Source organism: Venturia canescens, chromosome 1 (genome assembly GCF_019457755.1).
Source record: "Venturia canescens isolate UGA chromosome 1, ASM1945775v1, whole genome shotgun sequence".
Taxonomy (NCBI): Eukaryota; Metazoa; Arthropoda; class Insecta; order Hymenoptera; family Ichneumonidae; genus Venturia; species Venturia canescens.
This window is the reverse complement of record NC_057421.1, coordinates 22,727,954-22,751,580: the sequence shown is the minus strand read 5'-3', so window position 1 is coordinate 22,751,580 and position 23,627 is coordinate 22,727,954. Positions and strand designations below refer to the sequence as shown.

The 23,627-nt window shown below is 39.2% G+C and overlaps 1 protein-coding gene across 1 annotated transcript in view; it reads right to left on the bottom strand.

The window, feature by feature from the left end:
* The window catches only part of LOC122409782 (uncharacterized), a 56,884-nt gene extending 33,658 nt beyond the window's left edge, over window positions 1-23,226 (bottom strand). The window contains exon 1 of the mRNA XM_043417580.1: window positions 22,864-23,226. Within this exon, the coding sequence (XP_043273515.1) occupies window positions 22,864-22,987 (124 nt within the window). The 5' untranslated portion in view covers window positions 22,988-23,226. The remainder of the gene's footprint in view (window positions 1-22,863) is intronic.
* Window positions 23,227-23,627: the final 401 nt, after the last annotated feature.

The window sequence follows — 23,627 nt, the reverse complement described above, 5'->3', positions numbered from 1 at the left end:
GTGCGAAAACACAAATTTTTTCAAAATTTTTTTCTACTTAGTTATCGAGTAATTACGCATTAAAGCAGATTTCTTATGCCCGGAATGTATACCTATAGATATGGAAACGCTATGCTTATACACGTGAAATTTAGTGATCAATTACTCGATAACTGTGTAGAAGAAAAATCTTAAAAAATTTGTATTGTCAAATTTGGCACTAAAGAATATGTTCACCAAATTTTATAAAATTCTGAACTTTTTGAATTTTTTAATTTTTTTAGCATGGGTTAGCATGGCAACATTGTATCGCCTGTACCGAAACTCCTTAAGGAAGATCATGCGTTACTTGTAATTCAAAAAAGCAACTTTTTTGCTCTTTTCATGATCAAAGAAACGATTGAAATTTATTATCGGAATTATTAAAATAATGTGTAACTTATTTGTTGAAATTGATCAATTTTTAATATTATGGTAGCGGTTAAAATACTACTTTCGAAGTAAAATCGTCAAGCAAAATGCGACAACAGCCATTTTCTATTTATGTGTGTACGCATACCTATATTTTAAACCAGCTAGCCCATGGTGTTGTCAAACTCTCTACCGTTTATGTCGTTATATTACTCGCTAACCTCGAATAAGTATTTATCTTTTTCCATTCCCAAGTGATTTTCACCGGTAACAAGGCTTTCTCAAGACATCATTGATCTTTAAAAACATTCTATTTTCTTATTCTCGTTTTTGCCTCTCTAAAGTTGGGAGGATCCTATTTCATTAAATCCAAATCATCGCACAGGAAGTGTGCCTGCCATAAGAGGCTATGTATAACCCTTAAAAAAATGTGACTTTTCGTTAATTGTTTCCTCGACAACTAGACGGCAGATCCTATAATAATTCCGGGAATGCATGCGCACGCTGTATATTTCTGGCATATTTCCAAATGTCAACTCTTAAAGTTCGAATCTTCGATTTCCATTAGATTCGCGTGAACTTCCTTAACACTCCTAAAAATTCTGCGACTAATCAGTTGAAGAATTCAGTCTCCAAAATATGCTTTTGAAAGAAGCAAGCCGTTCACGGCTGCTTTTCATAAATGCATCCATCTTTAACCATCCAATTACGACGGATGGCATTAGCGACGTAATGCAACGTGGCAATCGCAACACCCGTCGATCCCTTTGGCAGCATCCATTGGGACTTCTCAAGCGCCTGCTAGCAACGCTCGTGAGACCAATATTGGCAAAGGAGACGTTCGTCGCGACGGACAGCATCTATGGCGACTCAGTGGCGGCGACATCACGACGTGGAATGAAGCTTGAGTATTTCCACGTCCATTCTGCCAACGCGAAGGCACCCTAGAGATGAATCGCTCAAACATTAGTCCAAAGGAAATAGTATCTCAGGCCCCACTCGTGTGTCACAGCTCTCCCTTTTTCACTTTCAACCGCGTGCTGGATCCCGCTTGACTTTAGCCTCAACACAGGCTATTGTTCTAGCCGGCGCATTCACTGCGGAATTGGTATTGAACTATCAAGAAAGGCCCGTGAATATGAAATTGGAACCAAAGATAATGGCAACAGGATTGATTCGTCAGCAAAAGATCTTTCGGCCGGATTAATCCTGAATTCGTGCGATTACGCAGCGGGAATAACTATTCGAAAAAGCGTCGATCATCGTTGAACAAACCTGAGAGAAGGGTAAGGAGAAAGCTTGGAACTTGAGCCACAATGACAGTTGGATCAGGTTTCCTGGCGTTTCTCTCAATCAATACTAGCTCCATCGACGCATCAACTTTATTCTTCATGCGGTCTTTCCGAATATTTTCGAGCACACTTTCGGCCGACCCACGATCCACTCAGTCAGTAATGTCTCGTAGCTTCTTCACTGTAAATAGTATTGAAGAGCTGATCGAGGTTGGAATCGTCTGGGGCTTTTTCCCGAGGCACTAGAGTTGCACCATTAGGCTCTTCTTTGGCTCTCAAGATCCATCGTGTGACCCCAATTTTGCACGTGTGCGCAACACAAGTGGCAATCATCAAGCAAGTCGCCGAGGGGTGTCATCAGGAAAAATGGCTGATAATTGGGGGTTTTTTTGCCAACAACCGGAGCGTATGAGAGAAATTGCGATCGCCGAAACCCGCAGAGTCGAAAAGCTCGAGCTGAATCGGAATTTGATGCCTGATCGTGAAAGCGGCAAAGTATTTGGTGGCAAAAAAGAAATATCTGGGAAACACGAGGTCCAGTGAAAAAGTAGGACACACTTTTTTGTTGGATATGATAGCGATAGCTACAAAGATCCAATGCAGTAGTCACGACAATTATTTTCATCGGGATCGCTCGTTGTGCTCTCCGAAGTGATAAAATGTCGCAAATTCGCCACCCACAATCGATCCATGCGTGCCATTCGGCACAGTGATTTTCACTCGGCTAATGGTCCAGCGATCATAGTCGGAGCGTACGTCACTTTATACGGCTCTCGGCTTTGACCTAACCTCTACTCATTTTAATTACAATTTACGAGGCTCAAACTGCATGCCTTCCTGTGGGTGAACAAATCGTTGCGTTACCTTCAAATTGATTCGTTGGAGATTCCACAACATTCGTCTCCTGCTCTTATAAATAGAATAGCAAATCAGATTTCATCGATTTTTATATCATTTTAATCACTTTTCCGATTGCGTTAAAGTTATTCGGCCGTTCGATAAAGTACGGTAAAAGTCCACTTTTTTGTGGTAAATGATAGTTTAAGGTCTCCTGGTAACGATAAACACAGTTCCGAGCCTCTTACGGAGCAAAATTTGGAATTATTTCATTTACAATTTTGAGTTTTTAAGACGGTACCCTATGGGAGAACTCGCAATAATATTTATCACAGGTTGCGTTTCTTTAAAAAAAAACATTACCTTACGGGGCTTTTATAAGTAAGAAAACATGAAAAAAATTTAGTTTTTGGCGTGACAAAAGCGGATGTCAGTTGGACTGCTGGTGACAGCTGATTGAACTTTGGGCAAATTCGGGAATCACAGGAATTTCATTAAATTTATTTTTGAGACTGACTCACGTGCTTTTATTCGTCTAATAGCTTTGCTTTTTTTAACGAATTGACGACATCTTTTTCTCGGTGCTGTTGCACCGTTATAAACTTCCTTTCGCACAATAAAAATGTTCCCTAAGGTATGTATATTTCAAGTGTCACCGATACCGACTCAATCATTAACTAGTCAAGTTGAAGTATAGATTTTGTCTTCTATGATATTTTTAAAGCATTTTATTACATTATTATGATAAAAATATTCTCAATGTAAGTGTTTATTAATTTTATTTATATAATTGAGACTTAATATTAATCAACATAAAGTATTTGCAAACTTGGCTAGTCATAGGAGGATCGAACTACTTTAAAAAGTTTCAATTCCTTAGTCCCGTTAGTGAAAGTCATTGTTGTGAGAGTCCGCCTGGAAACGGCGACAGCTCCATCGTTATTGCCTTTCCCATTACGCGCATTATAGTCAACGTAAAATTGAAGCACGTTTACGCCTAAACGATCAGGCCATTATCGATTACAGTTAAGACTTTGGCAATACGCAGCTGCGTTATCTTGTAATTTCGAACACAAAATCTTGAGGCAAAGATCCTCCGTAACTGCGCGTGTACTTTACTGGCCCACGCCTCCTTTAACGAAAGCTCGGTATCGAGTAATTCCTCGCATATTATAAATGGCACTATCTTTTGAGTACAAGTGGCGAAGAACGAATCCCGAAGTCGATAAATGCAGGATTATTGCACCAAGGCGTTTCGGTAGCCTCGCAATATTGTTCAGGTATCCCATGCCCTTTGCCGGCGAGTCTGGCTATTGCCTCTCGACAAGAGTGCATTTATTGCGGTCGGAAACATCCGCGGAGTGGAATAGGAGAAGCTACACTCGTGCTAAAAGTGCCTGAAAATTTGCACATTTCCTGCTTTATTTCCCCCTCGCTCTTCGGACCTTCCTTTTACCACAAACTCTTTCATTAGGCTCCGCTCGGGGTCCCCCTTTCATGTAGACACGGCGATTTTCGCTCGGGTCTTTTGATTATGGGTCAGCGCCAGAAAGAATGAATAAAAAACAAGGATGATCCGGAAAAAAAACGAAAAAACGAATACGAACGCGAAAACCAATCCCGCGAGATGGCGCGGCTGAATATAATTGAAAATATCGAGTTTCCCCGAGTGATTGTTAAAAATTTAATTGCACCGGAGCTCTCGCGACGTTTGGAAATGTCATTCATCAAGTTTCGTTGCACGGCTCTTCGTCTACGACACTCCACAGAAACCTGACATTGATGGCTATGACAATTAGTTCCCGAGCAAGGAACTCTCAGAATGTCATCTAAATGGATTTTCGATATGTTTTAGTATTTTCTCCACATATATTACTATATCGAGATAATCCCATGCATATATAGGAGAAGTTTCCGACTCAATTATCGATTGGTCCAAGTGGACCAGTCTCCTGTTCCATGTTCGAAGTGCATTGACGTCTCCTTAGCAATTCTCTTCAGCAGTATTTCCCTCGTGCGGTCTCCAATTTAAGATGAACAAATTATTGGAGAATTTTTTATTCATCGTTCAGATGCACTCGGTTTTTACATCCCGGATATTCCGTTTTTTTTGGCTTCATAAAAAAATTACTTTATTCTAAAATTTTTTAATATCCGAGCAATAAATTACTTTTTCCAGCATAACTTGCAAATAGCCGGAAGTCCCGGATACCTAACCAAACGTATGAATGCAGAGGGAGACGTGTGCGTGTATGAGAATGTGTCGAGGTTGCACCAGTTTAACCAAAACAAGCGTGCTGTCACAAAACTTTATGTAAAAAGCGATTTTGGTGCAGGACAACCCAGGGATTCAGAGGCAACTCATTATCATATAAACGACCTCTCGAGAGTTTCCTTCGCTAAGGTATATGTATTCGGTCATGTTGTTCGTAGAATTACGGAAACCCTGATCGGTTCAATATTACGTAATAGCCTTTGAACAATGAGCAGGGTGCTTGGGGACGGAGAACGAAATCATTCCGGACTCGTAATTTTGCTATTTTGAGCTGTTTTCTTCAATCAGCGAGCAAATTTTCTCGTCCGGTGAATATTCGTCCGGTATTTGTAAAAAGCTTGACTACGGTGAGATTTCCCTGCGATATAATTATGTTAATGATGTTATGGGGGTAAAAAAAATAATAATGTGAAAAAGAAAACTTTTGGTTAGTCAAAATCTTCGGCGTCGAAAGACATAATTATTATTCAAATTTGTGTTCGAAAATAACGAGTACGTTGAAGCAGCAGGGGAAAAATAAGTCGAAAAAGTCGTTGGATGGCAAAGCAATTAGTGGACAGTTCACTTCTCCGGACGCTTTGAGAGGAATTAAACCATCCTTGCTCATCTCGCGCAAATTAGCCATTCGTATTCGTTTCGGTGACGTTTTTTTCGAATTCTTTACGCACGACCTAGCTGGCAAAATGCCGGATGAGTAATGAAAATAGACTGAAAAATGGGTGTTCTCGGGTGCAAGAAAAAAAACAAAAGTGAGAATAGCAAAAGGCAGAAAACGAGGTGACAAGCGAGAGACAAGATTTTAAAAAAAATTAAATAAGAGAGAAAAAAAGAGACCGCGACTTTGCGAATGACGGGAGCCAGGAAGAGCAAAGGGTCGAGATATAACGAACTCATTGTTCGCAAAGGTTTTAACGGAAGAGCCAAGCCGCTATTCAACCTCCGAAAATTTCCGAAATTCAGGAAAAATGTTCTCTCTCCCTAACGACTTTTTGTTTCCATTGTACTCTCGTTCTTTTTTCCTCCATTATGTTTTGCCATAAAACATGACATTTAATCATGCTTATTCAAGGAGATGGTGATTTTTTTCTCTCCCTTTTAGTCTAGTATCACGGAAGTATTCATCGCAGCTTTCCATCGACGTTTTAAAACAATGTAATGTCCTTAACTAATATACGAGTCGGCGGCAATAACTTTTCAAAATAATAAAATATTTTTATTATACAAAACAAGGAGAAAAACATTTTATCAAATGAGGTTTCTTCCCTTTGAAAACCTGTCGGTCATACGATATTGATATTTTTCAATTTTTATTCCCACTGACAGCACATGAATATGAAAAAAAGAATTATTCGCTTTCCCTCGAATCAGCAGCACGGTGGGGACTGGGAACCTTCGGAATTACGCTGTGGTATTCCAGGGAAACAGCATAATAAATCTATCAGTTATATCGAACACGGCCGAAAGAGATTCGCAGTGATCACGATGCAATTAGCAAAAAAAAAGAGTGCTCATATCCACTCAAATTTTCGAATACATCGGATGAAGCCTGATCGTGTTCAAAAATCAGCAGAATAAAGTTATGTTGACCTGTCAAATATGCCTGAGACCTGACACGGGATCAAAAAATCTTTTTTTATTCTACCACGGAAGGAAGAAACGAATATATCGTCACGCCCAAAGTTGTCCCATAAACGGAAGGCTTCGATGAGCAACCAACCGACACGAGGCCACGCGCTGTACAAGGCAATCAGAAATCACATTTTTAGTCAGAGAAACTTTTTTTTTATTATGCACTCGATTTCCTTATTTTAGAAAAGTATCCCAGAGAATCATACACGAGAAGTGTTCGCAGTATATCGCGATGATCAAATACTGAAACCATTCCAACGACACGATAAAATCTTTGGCCAAAGAAACAGCGGACCTTTTCCAGAGTTTATCACCTTAAATAATGACGATTCTGCAATAAGTTCCATTCACAATCAATCCCATATTTCTTCTCGGTGGCAAGTCTTCGTAGAGTGAGCACATGATTATTGTACTGCATGTTGAAATTGAAAAAAATTATAATGAAAAGAATTCAACAGCTTTTTAGCCACCCCTCACAAACCCTGCTTTACCTCGATTTACTCTTTATTACATACAAGTTCAGATTTGTGTAGAACAGCAGATGAGAGAGATATAGAAATATAGTAAAAAAAAAGGCTGGGAAAATCTTTCGCACGTTCGCCGCTCCACAATATCGACCGGACATGGTCACGTTTCCCAACTCCTGAAACTTTTCTCACGCCCGGAAAATTTGTTTTGCGAATTTTTTAGTTGAACGGCGATTTACTTTCACGCAGTGCGATTTCACGAGCAATCGGAAATGTTGGTGAACCGGATTAAAAATTATCGATGCAAACGGAAGTACGTTAATTCCATTCAACTTGGTGTTTAATTTCGAAAAATGTTACAGTGGATAAATTCTCATCACGCATTGAACCATCCATTTGAATAATTACAATAAAATTAAAAAATTTATTGAATGAACGTTATAAAAGCTATTTAATGTTATGCAGATGAAAGAAAGCGTCTTTGCACCAACTGAAAAGTTGTCAAAAGAAATACTCTTTTTGTCTCCCCGTCGCATATTCCTTCCACAGCAGTTTGTAAGCTTCATAAGACATCGAGCTGGACAATAGACGTACCGTACAAGAGAGTCAAACGTTCGAGGAAAACGTTTCGAGCGAGTATTTGAACGTGTCAAAGTGGCCAAAGGGGTAGCGAGAAAGTCGATAAGTCGCCTGGGGGAGCTTTGGATCGGTCAGCTTAAGAGAGAACAGACTTCAACGAGTCTCTACGTTTCTATCCCTGCCTCGTATTCTTTCTTTCATCCGTTTTACCAACACACATTGCTCCTCCCTTTATGTGTCTTTCCTCTCCTTCATATCGACTTTTGCCAATCCTCGCGTTTTTTCCTTATACACGTCGACGTTTTTTTTTTTCACTAACATTGTTGCAACTTTTCGTCGAATGTGTACTAACCCGATTTTCAGCATCTCTTGGCCAACTCTTACCGCGCGAGGTTACGTAATATATACATGTATACTTCGATGAAACTTTGCGCTGGTTCAGTTCGCGAACGAAATTTCACGAGGACGAAAAAAAAACATTGATAGATATGCATATAAATGATAAATGGTGGTTAGGGAAACTCATCGCAAGTGCAGTCAGGCGTATTCATTCGCGTACCATAATTAGCCCAAGGTGTGCGGATTTTGCTGAGTACGTTCGTGATGGAATCTGTTATTGGGGGAACGAACTGATTACGTAAAAAAAAGAATAAGAATTGAGTGCTTTTCATAATGTTTAGCGCCACTCGTTTTTGCAGTATCGGTGAGCGGCGGTCGCAACGCTCTGGTAACGATTGGCCCAAAATTCTGTTTCACCTTTTGGTCGTTGGTTCAGCTTCTACAATCGTGACGCCCTCTGACCTATGATCGCAAAGAAGGAAAACTGTTCGGCCGAATGTTGTGAAAGCGAAAGTTATTTGTAGCTCGGGGAATGACTATTTACCTGGGAAACGGAAATTTTCTCGTTTTTCGTAGGGCTCCGAGGCAACGTGATGTTTGAATTCACTGGTTATACATTGGCGTGTACATTTTGTGGTTTCAAACCACACAAATGAAATCTCCGGCCCTCGTTTCTCTCCTTTGAGAAGTTTGCCAGATTCTCAGGAGTGTGCAACGCGTTAAGTCCACAAACGAGAAACTCGAAGATTTACCGCATTCTCAAAGTATTTCTTCCAGTTACGGAAGCTCAGGCTCCAGTAAACCAAGAAATTGACGTAAGTGTTGTTTGCAGCGGTAAATAACTCTTAGCCTCCATCTCTTTTCGGCATTAATCAAAGGTAAATGTGTTTTTGGCTTTCACAGCTTCACTTCACTCGATCCTGACAAATGCTGATCGTCACTATTCTATTTCATGTTCCCCCTCTATTTGACGAAACAATTGATTCTGCTCTCTCCGAGTGACAATCAACAACATTTTGTTTCAAGAATCGTCCAAATGCTGGACCAATTATAAATAAATATTGGAATTTCAAACTGAGTCACAACTTTCTACTGTTTTTCTTCCATATCTTAAACAACGCAGTTTCTTATTCTCTCGCTTCCTCTGAGGATTGTTTTCCTCGTAATAAATTCTCCTAACCACTCGAAGGCGTTGTGATAGCAGCAAACGAGAGACAACAAATCTCAGGGTAAATGGAACCCCGGTTAAGAAGAAAGCAAACGCTCAAGAAGTTTTTTCAACGATTTTTCAAGTGTTATTCCGTGATTTTACGATCTATGAAATCGTCTCTTCCACCTTTCTTCCCTAAAGGTAGACATTGTTGTTATTATCGTCGTTATTATTATTATCGCTGTACTATCCGCGTGCTTGTTATCGCACACGAATAATTACCTTCGGGGCTTTTACATTATTACTTGAAAAACTTATCAGTAACTTTGATGTTGGCTCTAAACTGACCTCGATGTCTCGTGCAAAACTCCACTCGTCTCACAGATCGATAAGAAAAATAATGTATGTTTGTGTATATCTATAGTGAAAATGATATAAAGCGATACGGTGAAAATAATAAAATGAAAATGTAACATAAAAAGAGACCTTGTATTTTTTTGAAACCTTTAGAAAACCACTTGCAACATTTGTCGAGAGCTTATCCTAGTTTTTTCCAGTACTTCGCTACAAAAATATGTAACACGTGTGCTGGTGAAAGTGAGAACGACCAAAAAGAGCATTCAACAGTTTTTTCACGCCTCGAATAATAGATGAGTCCATAGTTTCATATGAAATTTTGTATTCCGGGAAAGATTTTCAAAATGAAAGAATGTCGAAATTCTTCGTGAAATGGTGTAACGGTATTCATCGATTGTTCAAATAACACAGCAATTGTTCCGAAAAAAAACCAATCCAACTCCAGCGATCCGGTCCAGCGCCCGTTTCACGCATCAGGAGTTTTATTCACACACGTTTCACTGCGGATTGTACAAAACTGTAGGATAAATATCTTTTAAATTTTATCGTCTGAATTGAAATTCGGTTTTGAAGAATTCGTAACCGTGAATGGAAGATTTTGGGAATAAATGTTCATTTTAATATTCGTTTAATGGAAAAATCGACTCGGAAAACGATGCTCGAGATAACGCGATTTTCGGAGAGTGTTTTCTCCGGTTTTTTCTTTCATTCCGCAGGAAAAAATAGATCCTCACCGCAGTAACGATTGACAATTCGAACCTTTAAAAGAAATAGTTCAATTTGACTCCGGCGGATATCTGCATCCTTTAGAAATTCCATAACTACTGAAAAATATGTCGATTCAACGAAGCATAAAATTGCGTTCCTGCGAATAAGCTCGCCCATCTCTCGCCAGAGAATACGATATTACATTTAGAGAAGATCCTGAATTCCCGAGCTCAATGGGGTAAGACTTCGCACTCGGAAAGCTTTGGGAAACGAATTTATGCACGTCGTTACCAAATAAAATATCTCATATAGGAATACGACTCGCACAAAATACCAACAAAAGTGTGATAATTCGGCGATATTTTAGTTCGAGATTTGCTCGCCTGCATAATTGTTCTCCAGTCCAGTTACGTTCGAAATGTTCTAACGGCTTCCATCAGAATTTTTGTTTTTTCAAAAGAAAAATAAGAAGTTGACACGTATCGCTGATAACCTGTCCCGTCCCAGTTTACATGTGCAGTCCCCCCGTGCGTCTTGGTGCAATTTACCGTTGCCACTTCAACCCCACGCTGGATGAAATCTTTATCAGGACACTCAACGCGACTCCCCAGTTCATCCCTCGTTTCCAATACACGTGCGTATCGTACACTCGCACATTTTATTCAGCTCACAGATATCCGAGGCTCTCGTGGACCGAAAAAAAAAATGGAGTCAGGTTCGTGGAGTTTCACGTTTCGTAGAGTGTTCCGGAAGCCAAACTCGATGCTGAGCGGACAAATGTCATGAGGATCTTCGCGAACGTAATTCTAATGCCTTTTTTTCTCTGCCGAAACGGTGCTTCGTTCGTGCTGAGATGCCCACTAATCAGTAGCAGTGAATCTGCTGGTACACCGTGGAGAATGAGCAAGAAGTCAGAGAGACGCTTCTGCATCTCGATCGCTCTGTGCCACTGCAACTTTCCTTATCAACGCACCGATCACATCGGCCGATTAACCCTTTCGGAGCGCACGTTGCTTCTACGCAACACGCGCTTCCAGGCCCCATAAAACTGCGTCGGTCAGTAAGGTCGAACTTCTAACTGTCTGGTTCCATCAAGCAAGGTTAGATTGCACCATAGATACTCCTAAACCAAGATTTCGTGTTGAGTTGGCGCTGTGTGAAAACGTGCTTTAGTTATCGCAAAACAAAAGTGAGTACACATTTGTTTTTCATACTCCTTCCAAAGGGAAGCTAATATAATGTATTTAAGGTGTTGGGTGCTAGACTCATTCGTAAATTTTGCTGATTTACCCCTTAAGTGCTGCGCGCACCCAACATTCAAAAATTCGTATTTTTCAACAAAATAACTGAAATTTCACGATGGATAGTTTTTTGAGAAAAAATTATGAAGGGAATAATTTTCCCTTCAACGTGAAACAGGCCTCGGTCTGAGAGGGTTAATAAATGTCTCGAGGATGTTGCGTCGCGGACAAACATGTTCGAGAGATTTTTACAAAATTTGCCAATCTGCATTTCCAGCCATTTGAGCGCAAGCTTTCGGTCATACAATATAAATGGCTCGGGATACATGCGCGCATGTGGATAAATGTACATGCGTATACTTGAGCTACGTATAAACATGTACAGAGACGCTGCAATGGAAAGGTCCTCTTGGGAGGGTTGCATTGTCATTCGGGTCGTGTACGACGGGAAGCTTGGTTTGGCTTCACAGTGACTTACCAAGCACTGCAAATAAGCCAGCTACGCCTTCAAGCTCTTTCGAACGTTGCCTCTAGCTTTTCAGCTCGAAAAACCGAGTTCCCGGTGTATATTCTCGGTGTACGACTATACCCAGTTACCGGAACTCACTGAATTTGCACCTATATGCCCAGCACTCTTCCCCGTTTGTATCAATGATATGTAGGTATATACCCACCTCTTCCTCACTATTATGTTTTCAACCTTACGGTTTTCCTTTCCGCCCTCCCGTATCTATCTCTTCGTTTATTTTATTTACTCCGTTTCGCAGACTACATAAAAATGAATGTCGAGGTCGCGACGTCGCGTTCCACTGGTGAAAATCCCGTTCGTTTTATCTGCTAATCGGTGAAAAGGTGTTTTGTCACTGAGCTTTTATTCGGGCATTTCAAAAGCTTTCCCGACCCCTACAGAGGTGGATTTTCACATTTTCATCATTTGCTTCTCGATCCCATTTCGCACTTTGAAATAGTCATTTGGTCTTTTTTGAAGGATAAATCAAACGTGGTGCCACAGCATCAATTGACCGAAAAAATTCTCCCTGAATTTTTGTGCATGTACTAGCTCAGACGTTCTAGCCGGTTTTCTAGAGAAATATATCGTGTTTGTCAAATTGTTTAAAAATAAAAATTTAACCGAACTTACACCAGGTGAATTTCGATAAGAATGCTTCTACGATTACAATCAACAAATGCTTCTTTCTAATGTATTTTCATTATCCTTTAACGAAGTTTCTGACAAAGCAATTTAAATAAACTAAGTCATTGGTTGCATCCAACTGCGCTTGTACATCAAATAAGCTCTGGAATGGAATGTAAGATTATGATTGTATGAGGGAATCATTAGAAACAATTTTATATCGAATACGTATCATGAAAATTAGAATTCATACGTGGTTGTTTTAATATTGAGAAACTATTTTATTCCTTTTAGTTGTACTTTTCAGGCACTTTAAAAGACGAAGAATAATTTCATTATGATGACTAAACGTTGGTTTTTTCTTAAGTGTCTGTCATTTTCGAATAAGCGTATGGAATTTTACAAGTTATTAAGGATCACACATTCTCCAATATGTCTATGTTTATCCCGAATTTTCGAATCTCCAATTATTAAAATTCCAATCGAATCCAGTAAAAAATTGGGAACTGAGTTTCTATGTTTGAAGTACTTTTTAAGCAACATTAACCAATATATTTATAAAATAACCTTTCTTATCTGTATGGTAAGTGTACGAGAATCAAATGAAACTAATGTTTGCCAATTATGCTGACTTCAACGCTAATGAACCGTTACTTGGTCACATTCAGTGTAGTATTGATATATCATTCAAATATTCTGTATATGCATCACCACATTATTGTCTGAAGAATGAATCCCATGCCAAAAAATAATAAAATGATTTTAAGGAATTTTAAGGGATTTTAAGGGATTTTAAGGGATTTTGCTTCATCAATTTCTTACACAATTTATATAACGTGATATCGGCTGATCAAATTCGATATTTCGCAAGATTCTTCGCTTCAGACGTATTAAAAGCCAATCAGCATACCAATAAAACGACAGCAATAAAACTCGCAAATTCGGTATTGCGCACACGGATTTTTTAAATTAGGTTTTTGTTAATATAGCACGCACTGTTTGTCGCTACCGTTTATACGCTCGAGTGATAAAGCACATGCCATTCTCCGTGTCTGCAAAAATTAATCGTCCCCTTAAATCTTGCCTTCTCTCCGGGGTCTAATAATGCACCGATGCACTCAACGACGATCGATCTTTTACGTCCCCTCTTTATCTTTCTCTCATGTTTTCCATTCTCTCTACGACTTTTTTACTTCGGGCCCGTCATCGATTTCGGTGGCACGAAGGGTGCATTTTTCATTCGGGCGTCACATGTACTTTCGACAAATACTTCCAATCTCTGTATACCCAAAGAATATCATGAATTTTGAGAATTGATAAATTCCTGCACTCAGCTTCTGGAATATATCAAACTCGTAGTTATAGACCAGTTTTTCACGACTCAATCATCGGGACAAAGACCTTTTCATTTTTATTTCTACCACCGGTTTGAAAAGAAAAACTTTTAACTGTTGTTGTAGGCTATGGGAAAGCGAATGCGATGGTGTGAAACCCAATTTAGAAGATCAAGTTTTGTTAAACGAGCAAAAAATAGTGCACTCGGAGCCGAGAGACGGAGCTGGGTGCGAGGAGATTAACTATTGTTGTTTAGCAGGGTGCAAAAAGTACTTGAAGAGCGGGTAATTAACGTCAACACCTTCGGGAATAATCTTGATCCTGAGTGATGGTTTTCTCTACTATAGGATCAACGTCACACTACACTGTAGCAGCTTTGTAAAATACATGAAACAATCGTATTGAGCTTCGAATCTCCGATTTAGACAAAGAATATGAAAACGTCGATGAAAATTGAAAAATTTTTGCATTTTAGAATGCGTCGAATATTTCGTATCAAGAGAGGTCACGTTCTACGTAAATTCTCATGCTGAGAACAGCAGCATAGTGTATCGGATAAATTATCACGAATGGCCTAATTACCCTGCAAGTTTATAACCCCCAATCTCATGCAACGAGCAGCCCAGCAACAACGGAAACAGCCAACAAGCATTACCGCCACGAGGCTATCCGCAATTCAAATCCTATTTATCTCCAACATTTTTTCCATGTGTGATACACACGCGGCAGATCTTTACGTGCTGGCTGCAGAGAAAATCCAAACGAAACACACAGATCTATTTCTTCTCGTTTCTGTTTACTCAACCGCTCGCCACCAGCGAGACCAAACGAATTTTCTTTGCAATCCTGCTCACCAAGCTTTTATATAAACCCAAAAAAACACTCACACAAAAATTCATTACACCTGACTGGGCATACGGCAAATGAAATTTTGCGAGCGCTGCATCCCGCGCTGCGGAGGTGCCGCTCCCAGAAGCCTGTAATCATTGCAGAAACTCGTGAAAGAGCAAAAATCAAGTTACAAACGAAATGTTAAGGTGGAACGGTACCATGTATCAAAAAACCAGGGATTTTTATGCAAATTGTTCGACAGTGTGTAAACTATTTGCTCGTCGCGTTTTCACGCGTTCGACCACACCGTTTTTGAGAAAATTTAATTAGTTTTTCACATTGAATCTTATGGAAAAGCGTTAAAAAACGCAAAAAAACATTGAATAACTACTGTTAAAAAAGCCACTTTTTAAATGTGTAAAAGAAAATTAATAAACGAAACTTGTCTCTCTCTCTCTCTCCTGGCGGACACAACTTCAAACGCGGCAACGTCGCATCGATCAACGCACTCTTGTATAGCTGTATATAAACGGTGCGACTTACAGCTTGCCCTCGAGCTTGAGCAGAGCAGCCAACAGTCAGAAACTGAGACCATAACCCTGTATTGCTGCTGTCAAAGCGAATGTTTGACATTTTGAAATATAAAACAAGAAACTTTTTCGCCAAAATTAGGAACGTTATGGTTGAAATGGTTATTTTTTCATCTAAGAATTCACAATTATCATTTTTACAAGTTAATTGAAAATCAGAAACTAAATTCACGTGCAGTTGGTAAAATGAGAGGTTTCCCATACAGGAGCAACCCTCTCACCGCGTGCCCCACACAAAAGATTCTACCTTAAAACGCACATGTGGGTACGAGCACACAAAAAAAGGCCCTTAAGAAAGATAGACACGTCTAATATAATTATCAACCGATGCGAAAAATAAAAAAATCGATAATTTCGCGTGTCAATCGTCACCGCACGTACAAACAGGAGGGTTTGTTCACTCCGTGCACAGAAAACAATAGCGCGGTAACATAAACGTAATCAATGTATAACTTTGAAGAGAAAGTGTTTGGGATTTGAATGTGGTATCGCCGAAAGAGCATTCGTTGAGCTTACCTCCGGCACTCTATTCGAAAGCCGCCTTCATCACCTCGAATACGAGTATAAACAGAGACGCGAGTTCCGAGCCTTTCCAAGCTCGCAAGCTCAGGATATATGTGAGCCTGCCAGGACTGATACATAACGGCAAACTTGCTCGCAAGTTTCGTCTATTCGGTTATGGAAAAGCGATTATACGCTATCATGTACGAGCCAGGCTTATATCTACAAGAGTCCCTCGATTCTTAGAACTTCGGCTGAATCACCCAGCTTCCATTAATCTACGGGATATGTGTTGACCGGAGCATGAAAATGAGACATTTTTCTCGCTCGGAAACAAACTAAATGAAAGAAATAATTGCCCAAAATAATTCACACTTTATTCCGCATAAAAATTGTTCCAATCAACAATGTTTCAACGAATGATGAATAATATGGAAAAGATGAACCTAGATGAAAAGCTTTGAGAGAATGGAATTTATTCTTTATCGTACAGTGTCCTGCTCGAGTTCCCGCCACATTTATTCTCGACCCAGTCGCACGCTCGAGCTTGATTCGAATAATCAAGTTTCATTTCTCAATCCTTTCAGTACGTTTATCGTTTTTTTCGCTCTTTACCCAATCCGTTGATGTATCAAAAGCTGGATACTTTGAGGGTGGAAAACTGCGGAAACATGTTGCCCCATCACGACACCGCAAAAGGATTTGCATGCTACGTAGAAACTTGACGGGAAATTTCGTGACTTGAATTTTTTATCGCTACTTATTTTTTGGATAGCTATTTATGTGTACACTTCCGTGTATGTATATTTTTCGTACAAGCATATATATTGAAAATATACAGATTTGTTCGACTATATTCTGCTTCAGCGATTCCTCGACCCTCTTCTCCGGCGGATTATATTCAACAGCGAAACGAGAGTTTTGAGCACGTCTCGTCTGGTCAACTTATACAACCGGAGCGTTTCTTCTTGTTTACTTGGTGGAATATAATATCCGAAAATATCGCAGATCAAGGACTTTTCTCAAATTTATCGAAGCATACACTACTCCAAGTCGCGTAAACAAGACCACAAAGCAGACCAATCAAAATTCCCTTGCTGATGACAAACAATGTGACTTTTTTTTCATTACAAATTGTTAAGGGATCTACCCTAATTAGACGGGCAAAAAAAAGACTATTTTCACGGATTGTTTTTCACCGGTATAAATTATAAATATGGATATAAAAAAAAACGTTAGGCATAAAAAAATACGTGAATTTTTTATTTATTTTTATTTTACACGGTTTTCGTACAGAAAAATGGGGGAGAAGAGACAGGTCCAAAAAAAACGATGGACTGTTAATAAAATCTCTGGAATGGATGATCGGAGATAAAAAAGGGTTTTAGATTCTTCAGTCGGTAAATGGCTATGGCGCATATCATACGATTTTCAATTTTTTTAAAAAATGATAAAATGGCGGTGATTTTTATAAAAACTATGAAAAATCCACTCGAAATTCCAAAATTCGTATGATACGCGCTATAGCTATAGTCATAAATAAGATGTGGTAAAATTTTGGTAAGAATCAATTGAAAAGAATAGAACCTCCTCTCACTCAACTTGTACGACCGTCTTATGGTAACTTACGTGGTCATCTCGATCGATGAAGGGAAACTTAATTGACGAAGACCATTATAAATTTCTATTCTAAGCAGGGAAAATAAACGATCGAAATCGACTGAAAGTTTAATGACTCGCATTAATCTTCACCGAACATACCTCAGGGAGGATAATTATTTGGTACCCTCAATCCATTAACTTTTGCCCCTTCGAAGGGTGAGCCATGAAGTAAATGAAAAAATGACATTCGTGTGTCATTGCATTTGGCAGAGTCCGGTTGAAATATTATCTATTTTGAGGAGCGGACAAATGTATTTGAAACTCCGACTCGTTGATAATTTGAGAAACGCTCTTGAAAAATTTCGAGAAAGTATTCTCTTCGCCCCTTTACAGAGAAGGCGGATGTAATAAAGAGAGATAAAGGTCGGAATTCTTGGATTTGGGACGGAATGCTGCGATATATTTTCGACGCCTTTGTCCCCTGTCTCATCCCAATTCCAAAAGTATTATTTCTTCCGTCAAGCGATCTTAAGTGTTTAAATATTTCTGCTCACACGAATAAACTGAATTTCTCACTTTCTGCGTCCAAGATAACGTTAACCAAGTTTCTGTTTTTTATTCAAGGAACTTCATATTTATCGACGTTAGAAAGTCATTTTGCATCGAATAAAACAAATTTCCTTCTCATCGATGGGGGTACCACGACCCCATACATTAATTAAACTCGATAACTTGCAGTTAATTATCATTTTCTCCAGTTTCTTCCTCGGCTGTTTTTTCTTTGATGAATAACATGAATATTGAAAAACCCAAGAACATCCCAGCTCCTCTCGAATCATCAAATTCCAATGAAATCCTAAAGAATATCGATAATGAAGAAGAGCAAACAAATATTCCAACTTCAACTCTTTCAGACACTGGACATTTTCGACGTGCAACGAATGTTCAGGAATGACGAAGAAAATATTATCGATTTTACTATCCTGCAGCATAATATTTTTCCATGCAAATAATCATTCGTTACTCGATACAATACGAGAGAAATGATCACCGAGGACAGATACGTGACGCATGCAACGACGTTTAATTAATCACGTCAATTTCGTACACTAATGCACGTCGCGTGCTACCGCGGTTTTACGAAAATCTGCATCAAATACACGATTGGAAGGACGAATTAGTTCGGGATTCATAATGGTACATGTGCAGCATCCGCAATTTCGATTCTCAATTACATGTCTATAACCCTTTACACGCTGGATTTTTCTCATTAAATTGACAGGCTAGTCCTCAGCTGGTCAATGAGTGCTCGATTGAAAAAAAAAAAAAAAAATTGAACGAGTGTGCATTCGTTGTCCAACAACTATTTAGGAAGTTCGGCCAGCAATAATATTTTTGTAATTTTAACGCCATTTTGAGTATTTTTTTACGAATTAATCACTGAAAATTTACCAAAATTGGGCATTTTAAAAGTGAGGCTTTCGAAAATGTATTTTTCCCCCAAGTTGATCATGCGGTTAATTCATAATGCTTCTTTAATGCACTCTCCCACCTACATTAGTCATATCGTCTGAAACTTTCAGCCATGTAGAGGCCCGAAGTTCTACGAGCGAGAAATTTAATGTAGCCATTAGCCGAAATTAACTTTCCGTGCAAAATTTCATGGTAAAACGTACGCGAGATTACAATTTTGCTAGGATCATTGATGAGAAGAACGAAAATGGCTGACCAGAAAATGTTTTCTAATGAATTTCGATGTAATTATATTTATAAAGGTTTCACTGAAGCGTTAAATCCTCTCACGCCCTTTTTGTGTGGAACTTTTGTCGGATTTGCAGGCTCTGAAAATGTTGAAAATTTAATGGTCTCGGCGAGGCGCGGAGCATGTGAGAATCGATGTAAATCGAGCATTCAACCCAGTGAATTTAATAAAAATTTAGCGATGGAAAAAACGTACAGTTTATGGACCGCTCGATTCCGAATGAAATACCGCATGCATAATAGAGCTGGCGCATGAGCCCGAACGAATCAGTATTTCACGGGGACTGACAAGTGCGATTTCATCGCTTGGTCCGTTCATGGGGTGCCGTCCGAAAATAAATGCACTGCGCGGGTACGAAAATGGAACTTTTGGCTCGGCTTCTATTATGAGTACACGTGTATTCGCAGTACACGTACAAATACGAGTTCGCCTTATCACTGGAATGTCTAGGTGATAAGAACGAGTCGATATTTCGTTTGTACAACGCCATTCCGTATTCAATCACGATAAAAACCCGAACGGTGTCGAGTTATCGCGAAATACCCTCGCATCTTAGCGTGCATTCTACAGCATTAACGCGATCAATCCCATCAATCTTCTTTCACTCCATCATTTATTTTATCAAAAGCTTAAAATTAGTAGAAAAAACGAAATTGCAGGATGGAAAGTACTCCATAAAATTCCTTTTCCGCAATCACCTGTCACCACAGTAATCAGACTGACTGCAATGTGTACACGATGCGATTTTCTGCGTTTCTGATAGTGCTAAGATCCCTTGGAACTCGATGAAAGAATAGCCAGTGAATCAGTCGTTTGTACCATCAAGGTTCACTTCGCCATCTCGCAGATGAGACAGAGTGGGGGAAGAACAAATGGGAATCATGAAATTGGGAATAATAAACAAAGTCGGGAACAGTGGATGGTACGAGCTCAGAAAACCGTGCGTAAAGATCTTCCGAGGATAAGTGGAAAAAACACACCAAACTTTGCCAGTTATTGAAAAATTATTTCCCCTAATGTAGTATCACATCAGAAAGTTTGAAATCATTCGATCGAAAGGAAGGAAAAGATCCGTGAACCAGTTCAGCAGAGAACTTTTAACGTACAGCTTAAAGAATGAGTTGCAAGAATCCACTAAGTATAATACAGAATAATCCGCTCAATGCGCGACCGAAAGTCCTGGCACGAGAAAACCTGCGATCGTATATACTCGCATATTGTACCTGGAGCATGTACTGCAATCCACAGCATCTCTCGGGCTATTTTTTGCGCCACACTTTCAATGCTTCGCGTGTTTATTCTTCACTTATCTTCCCGATGGTATTCTTGTTGGCGTGCACGGATGCGATTCAATAATAAATAGACGAGCACGAATAAATTAAGGATGGAGATGAATATTTGCTTAGAGGCATTTCATAAATTATATAAAACCGACAGCAATGAAGATCTTCCGAGTTAACTGACCACGGGCGAGATCCGTGCTTGGTAGGGTGACCGCTCAGCCGTTGTACCAGCTCGCGCATCGATCGCCGAGTGAAAAGCCACACTTTTGACGCGAGTTCCTGACGCTGCCAACCTACTGGGTCCGAGTGATAATGCATAATAATCTCCATGCATAGGCAGTTGATTTCACAGTTGCCCTTTGTCCTGACGCAGCAGTGCGATGCATTAGGGAAGAGCAAATGTGACCAACATTTTCGGGGGCTTTACAATTGCAAGAAGTTCGTCAAGAAAAATTTGAGTTAAAGTTGTGATGAGCGCAAAGATCCATAATCAAAATTATTCGTCACTTATGGCCTTACGTACGTCCAGAATTTTCAAAAAATCCATTTTTTTTACGGATTATTATTCTACACGGTTTTAGGTCTATTTCTGTGAAAGTCGATTGTGAAAATTTCCTGTAGATCGAAAATTGTTATAGAATGCGTGACTGCCCAACGAGAGGGCCTGATTTGCCCCGCACTTTAAACTGCGAATGCGTTTTTCTCAAATCTACTTTTTCTGGCACGGTTTGCATGATAACTCATAAAGTTTTTAATATTTTTTTATACATTTTTTTTTAAATATTCGAAATTGTTTTCATTATAGTTTGTCCAGTTGGATTTTTGATATTGTGATTAAAAATGTTTATAAACATAATTAAATGTGACATTTATGACAAAAAACGCACGCTTTTTTTAAACTGTCGTAGATTGCTAAATTTTTCGAATTTCAAAAATCCGACTCGACAGACTGTAACTACAACTTTATTTGACAAGAATTTTTTAACGTTTTGCAGATCTATCAACAGACCGCGGAGAAACTTTTTTTCACAGTGCTTCGAGAAACGCGATTTTTTGTGCTGTAATTTTTGAAAAAAAATGAAATAAATTTTTGTACAAAGCTTAAATACTAATAAACACGTGTAAAAATGATTTTTATTAATTTTTCTTGCTATATCTCTTCTAAAAACAGTTTTTCTTTTAACGCGTTTTAGGCACTGCTGGACGTATGTACGGCGTTATGCCAACTTTCACGAAAACTGAACAGTCTAGTGCGACCGATTACACAAACAAGGCTCTGTGAATTTCTATTTTTCATATGACCCAGCGAGCTTTTTAGTAATCGATCGAACCGAGTCGAAGCATTTCAATTTCGATGATTCGAAGTGTGTTTAAATTGTTCCATAATTTTCATGCAAACGAGACTGAATTTGTGACATTCCCGTGAGGCCAGTTTCATTGGAGTATTTTGAGAATAAAAGGCTGAATTTACGAAGTATAAATACCTGCGGTTCTAGAATTAAAGAGGATCATCTAAATATCGAAACTGCGAAAGTACGCAACTAAATGAAAACAAAGATAATAAAAAGGGCAAACTGTGAAGAGGAATTCAATTGGATCCCGTGCTCTTTATCGATGTCGTATATTATGCACAATATATACACGTTGGTTGAAAAGATCAATGATATAAGTTGCACGCAAAGTTACCAATTGTCTCACGCGTTCTACGTTTATTCCGGCAGTTCGCGGCCAACTTTTTAATGAGAAAAATACAGAAACGAAATATCTGTCGAGTTCCCACAGAGTTTCTGTAACAACTTGAGCACGTGCACACAGTCGAAGAAAGAAAAAGAAAAACGAATAAAAAAAAAAAAAAAAAAAAATACACACGGTGTTGCAAGCACTTGAAAAGTTGAAGAAAGTCTTATGAAAATTTGCAATTCAACCATTTAAATCTCTTCTGCAAACCCCTTGACTAGAAACTCGGCACTTCAATGGAAGCTTTTTATCGCCTCCTTTTCGTTTATTTATTTATTTATTTTTTTTTTTTTCGGACGTCCCGATTATAACTTTCCTTCACTCCAGTTGTTTTTTTTTTAGATTTTCAGGCGTGAAGAAAAGGTGGCATAATTGAAAAAAAAATCGATTCTCGATCCAAGCGCATTCTCACATATCGAAAATCGGACGGGTCTCGCTCTCTCATATAAAAAAACCTACCAACGGTGTGTATGCGTGATTTTTCATTGAAACTTTCTGTGGCCGAGTCCTGCTCGTAACAAAACGCGCGTATTTTTTTCTCTGTCATTGTGAACACGGTAACAATATATTCTATAGCTTTTTCAGACAATTCGTCCTCGCTTCGAGGCATTCTCATTCTATTGCTCACTAAATACGATATATACCGAGCGATATACCGCGTACGCAACGACGTCGAGATTTACGCGCCAATGGCTGCATCCATATACAGGAAGCAAAATGAAATTCCACTTTTCACATTGCAATCAATGAAATATGGAAGGTGAGGCTGCAATCATATCCTGAAATGATAAAAATAATTTAAATTTCACGAGAAATATCTCACCGATCGCTGTCAATATTCCAATAGTCCTCGTCAATACTGTCAAGTGCGTCTCATTCGGTCTCGAAAAGTGTGGCATCCCATTGTCATTTGACATCACACCAAAATCCTTGGAGTGAGTGAGCATTGGAGCGGGTTCTCTTAAATGTTCAAACGATGAATGAATTCATCGTCGCTTCTTTTTTTGTTAATTTATAATCGTTATTGATTTAGTGTCCGAGAATTATTATAAATTATTGTCTTTACTGTAAGCGTATTAGTCACTTGAATTTTGTGGGTTTGGACCGGTTAATGAATCTTAAGAGAGCAATGACACGTGGACGCATCACACGATCGCGCAATACTGGAAGGATTTTCAACCTGAGCTTTCGTTTTCTCGCAGCATCCCCCGCGACTGGAGCTCTCGCTTCTGCGCTCGTCCGCATCTCTCTTCAGATAGCGAGGACTCAAGTGTGCGAAAGCCATCCCCCACATATACACAGAGAAATACGCGCGGACGCACACTCCGAGTTAGCTCAGCTCTCAAAGCTTCTTTTTATTACTTTGACCTCGGGAAGAGACTTCAAACTTACGGAAATCACTATGTACAAAGAATTCTCTATGTACGTACGTTTTGTCGTCGATTTACTATACTGCGGACCAAAGATTGGCTCGCGGAAGACCCTCATCCTCGTTATACCACGAAAGGTAGTTTCAGGTTTTTGTTACAAGCCGCTCAGGTTCGGTATCGCCCATTCGTGACGGGTAATTATTCGCTAATTGCTTCA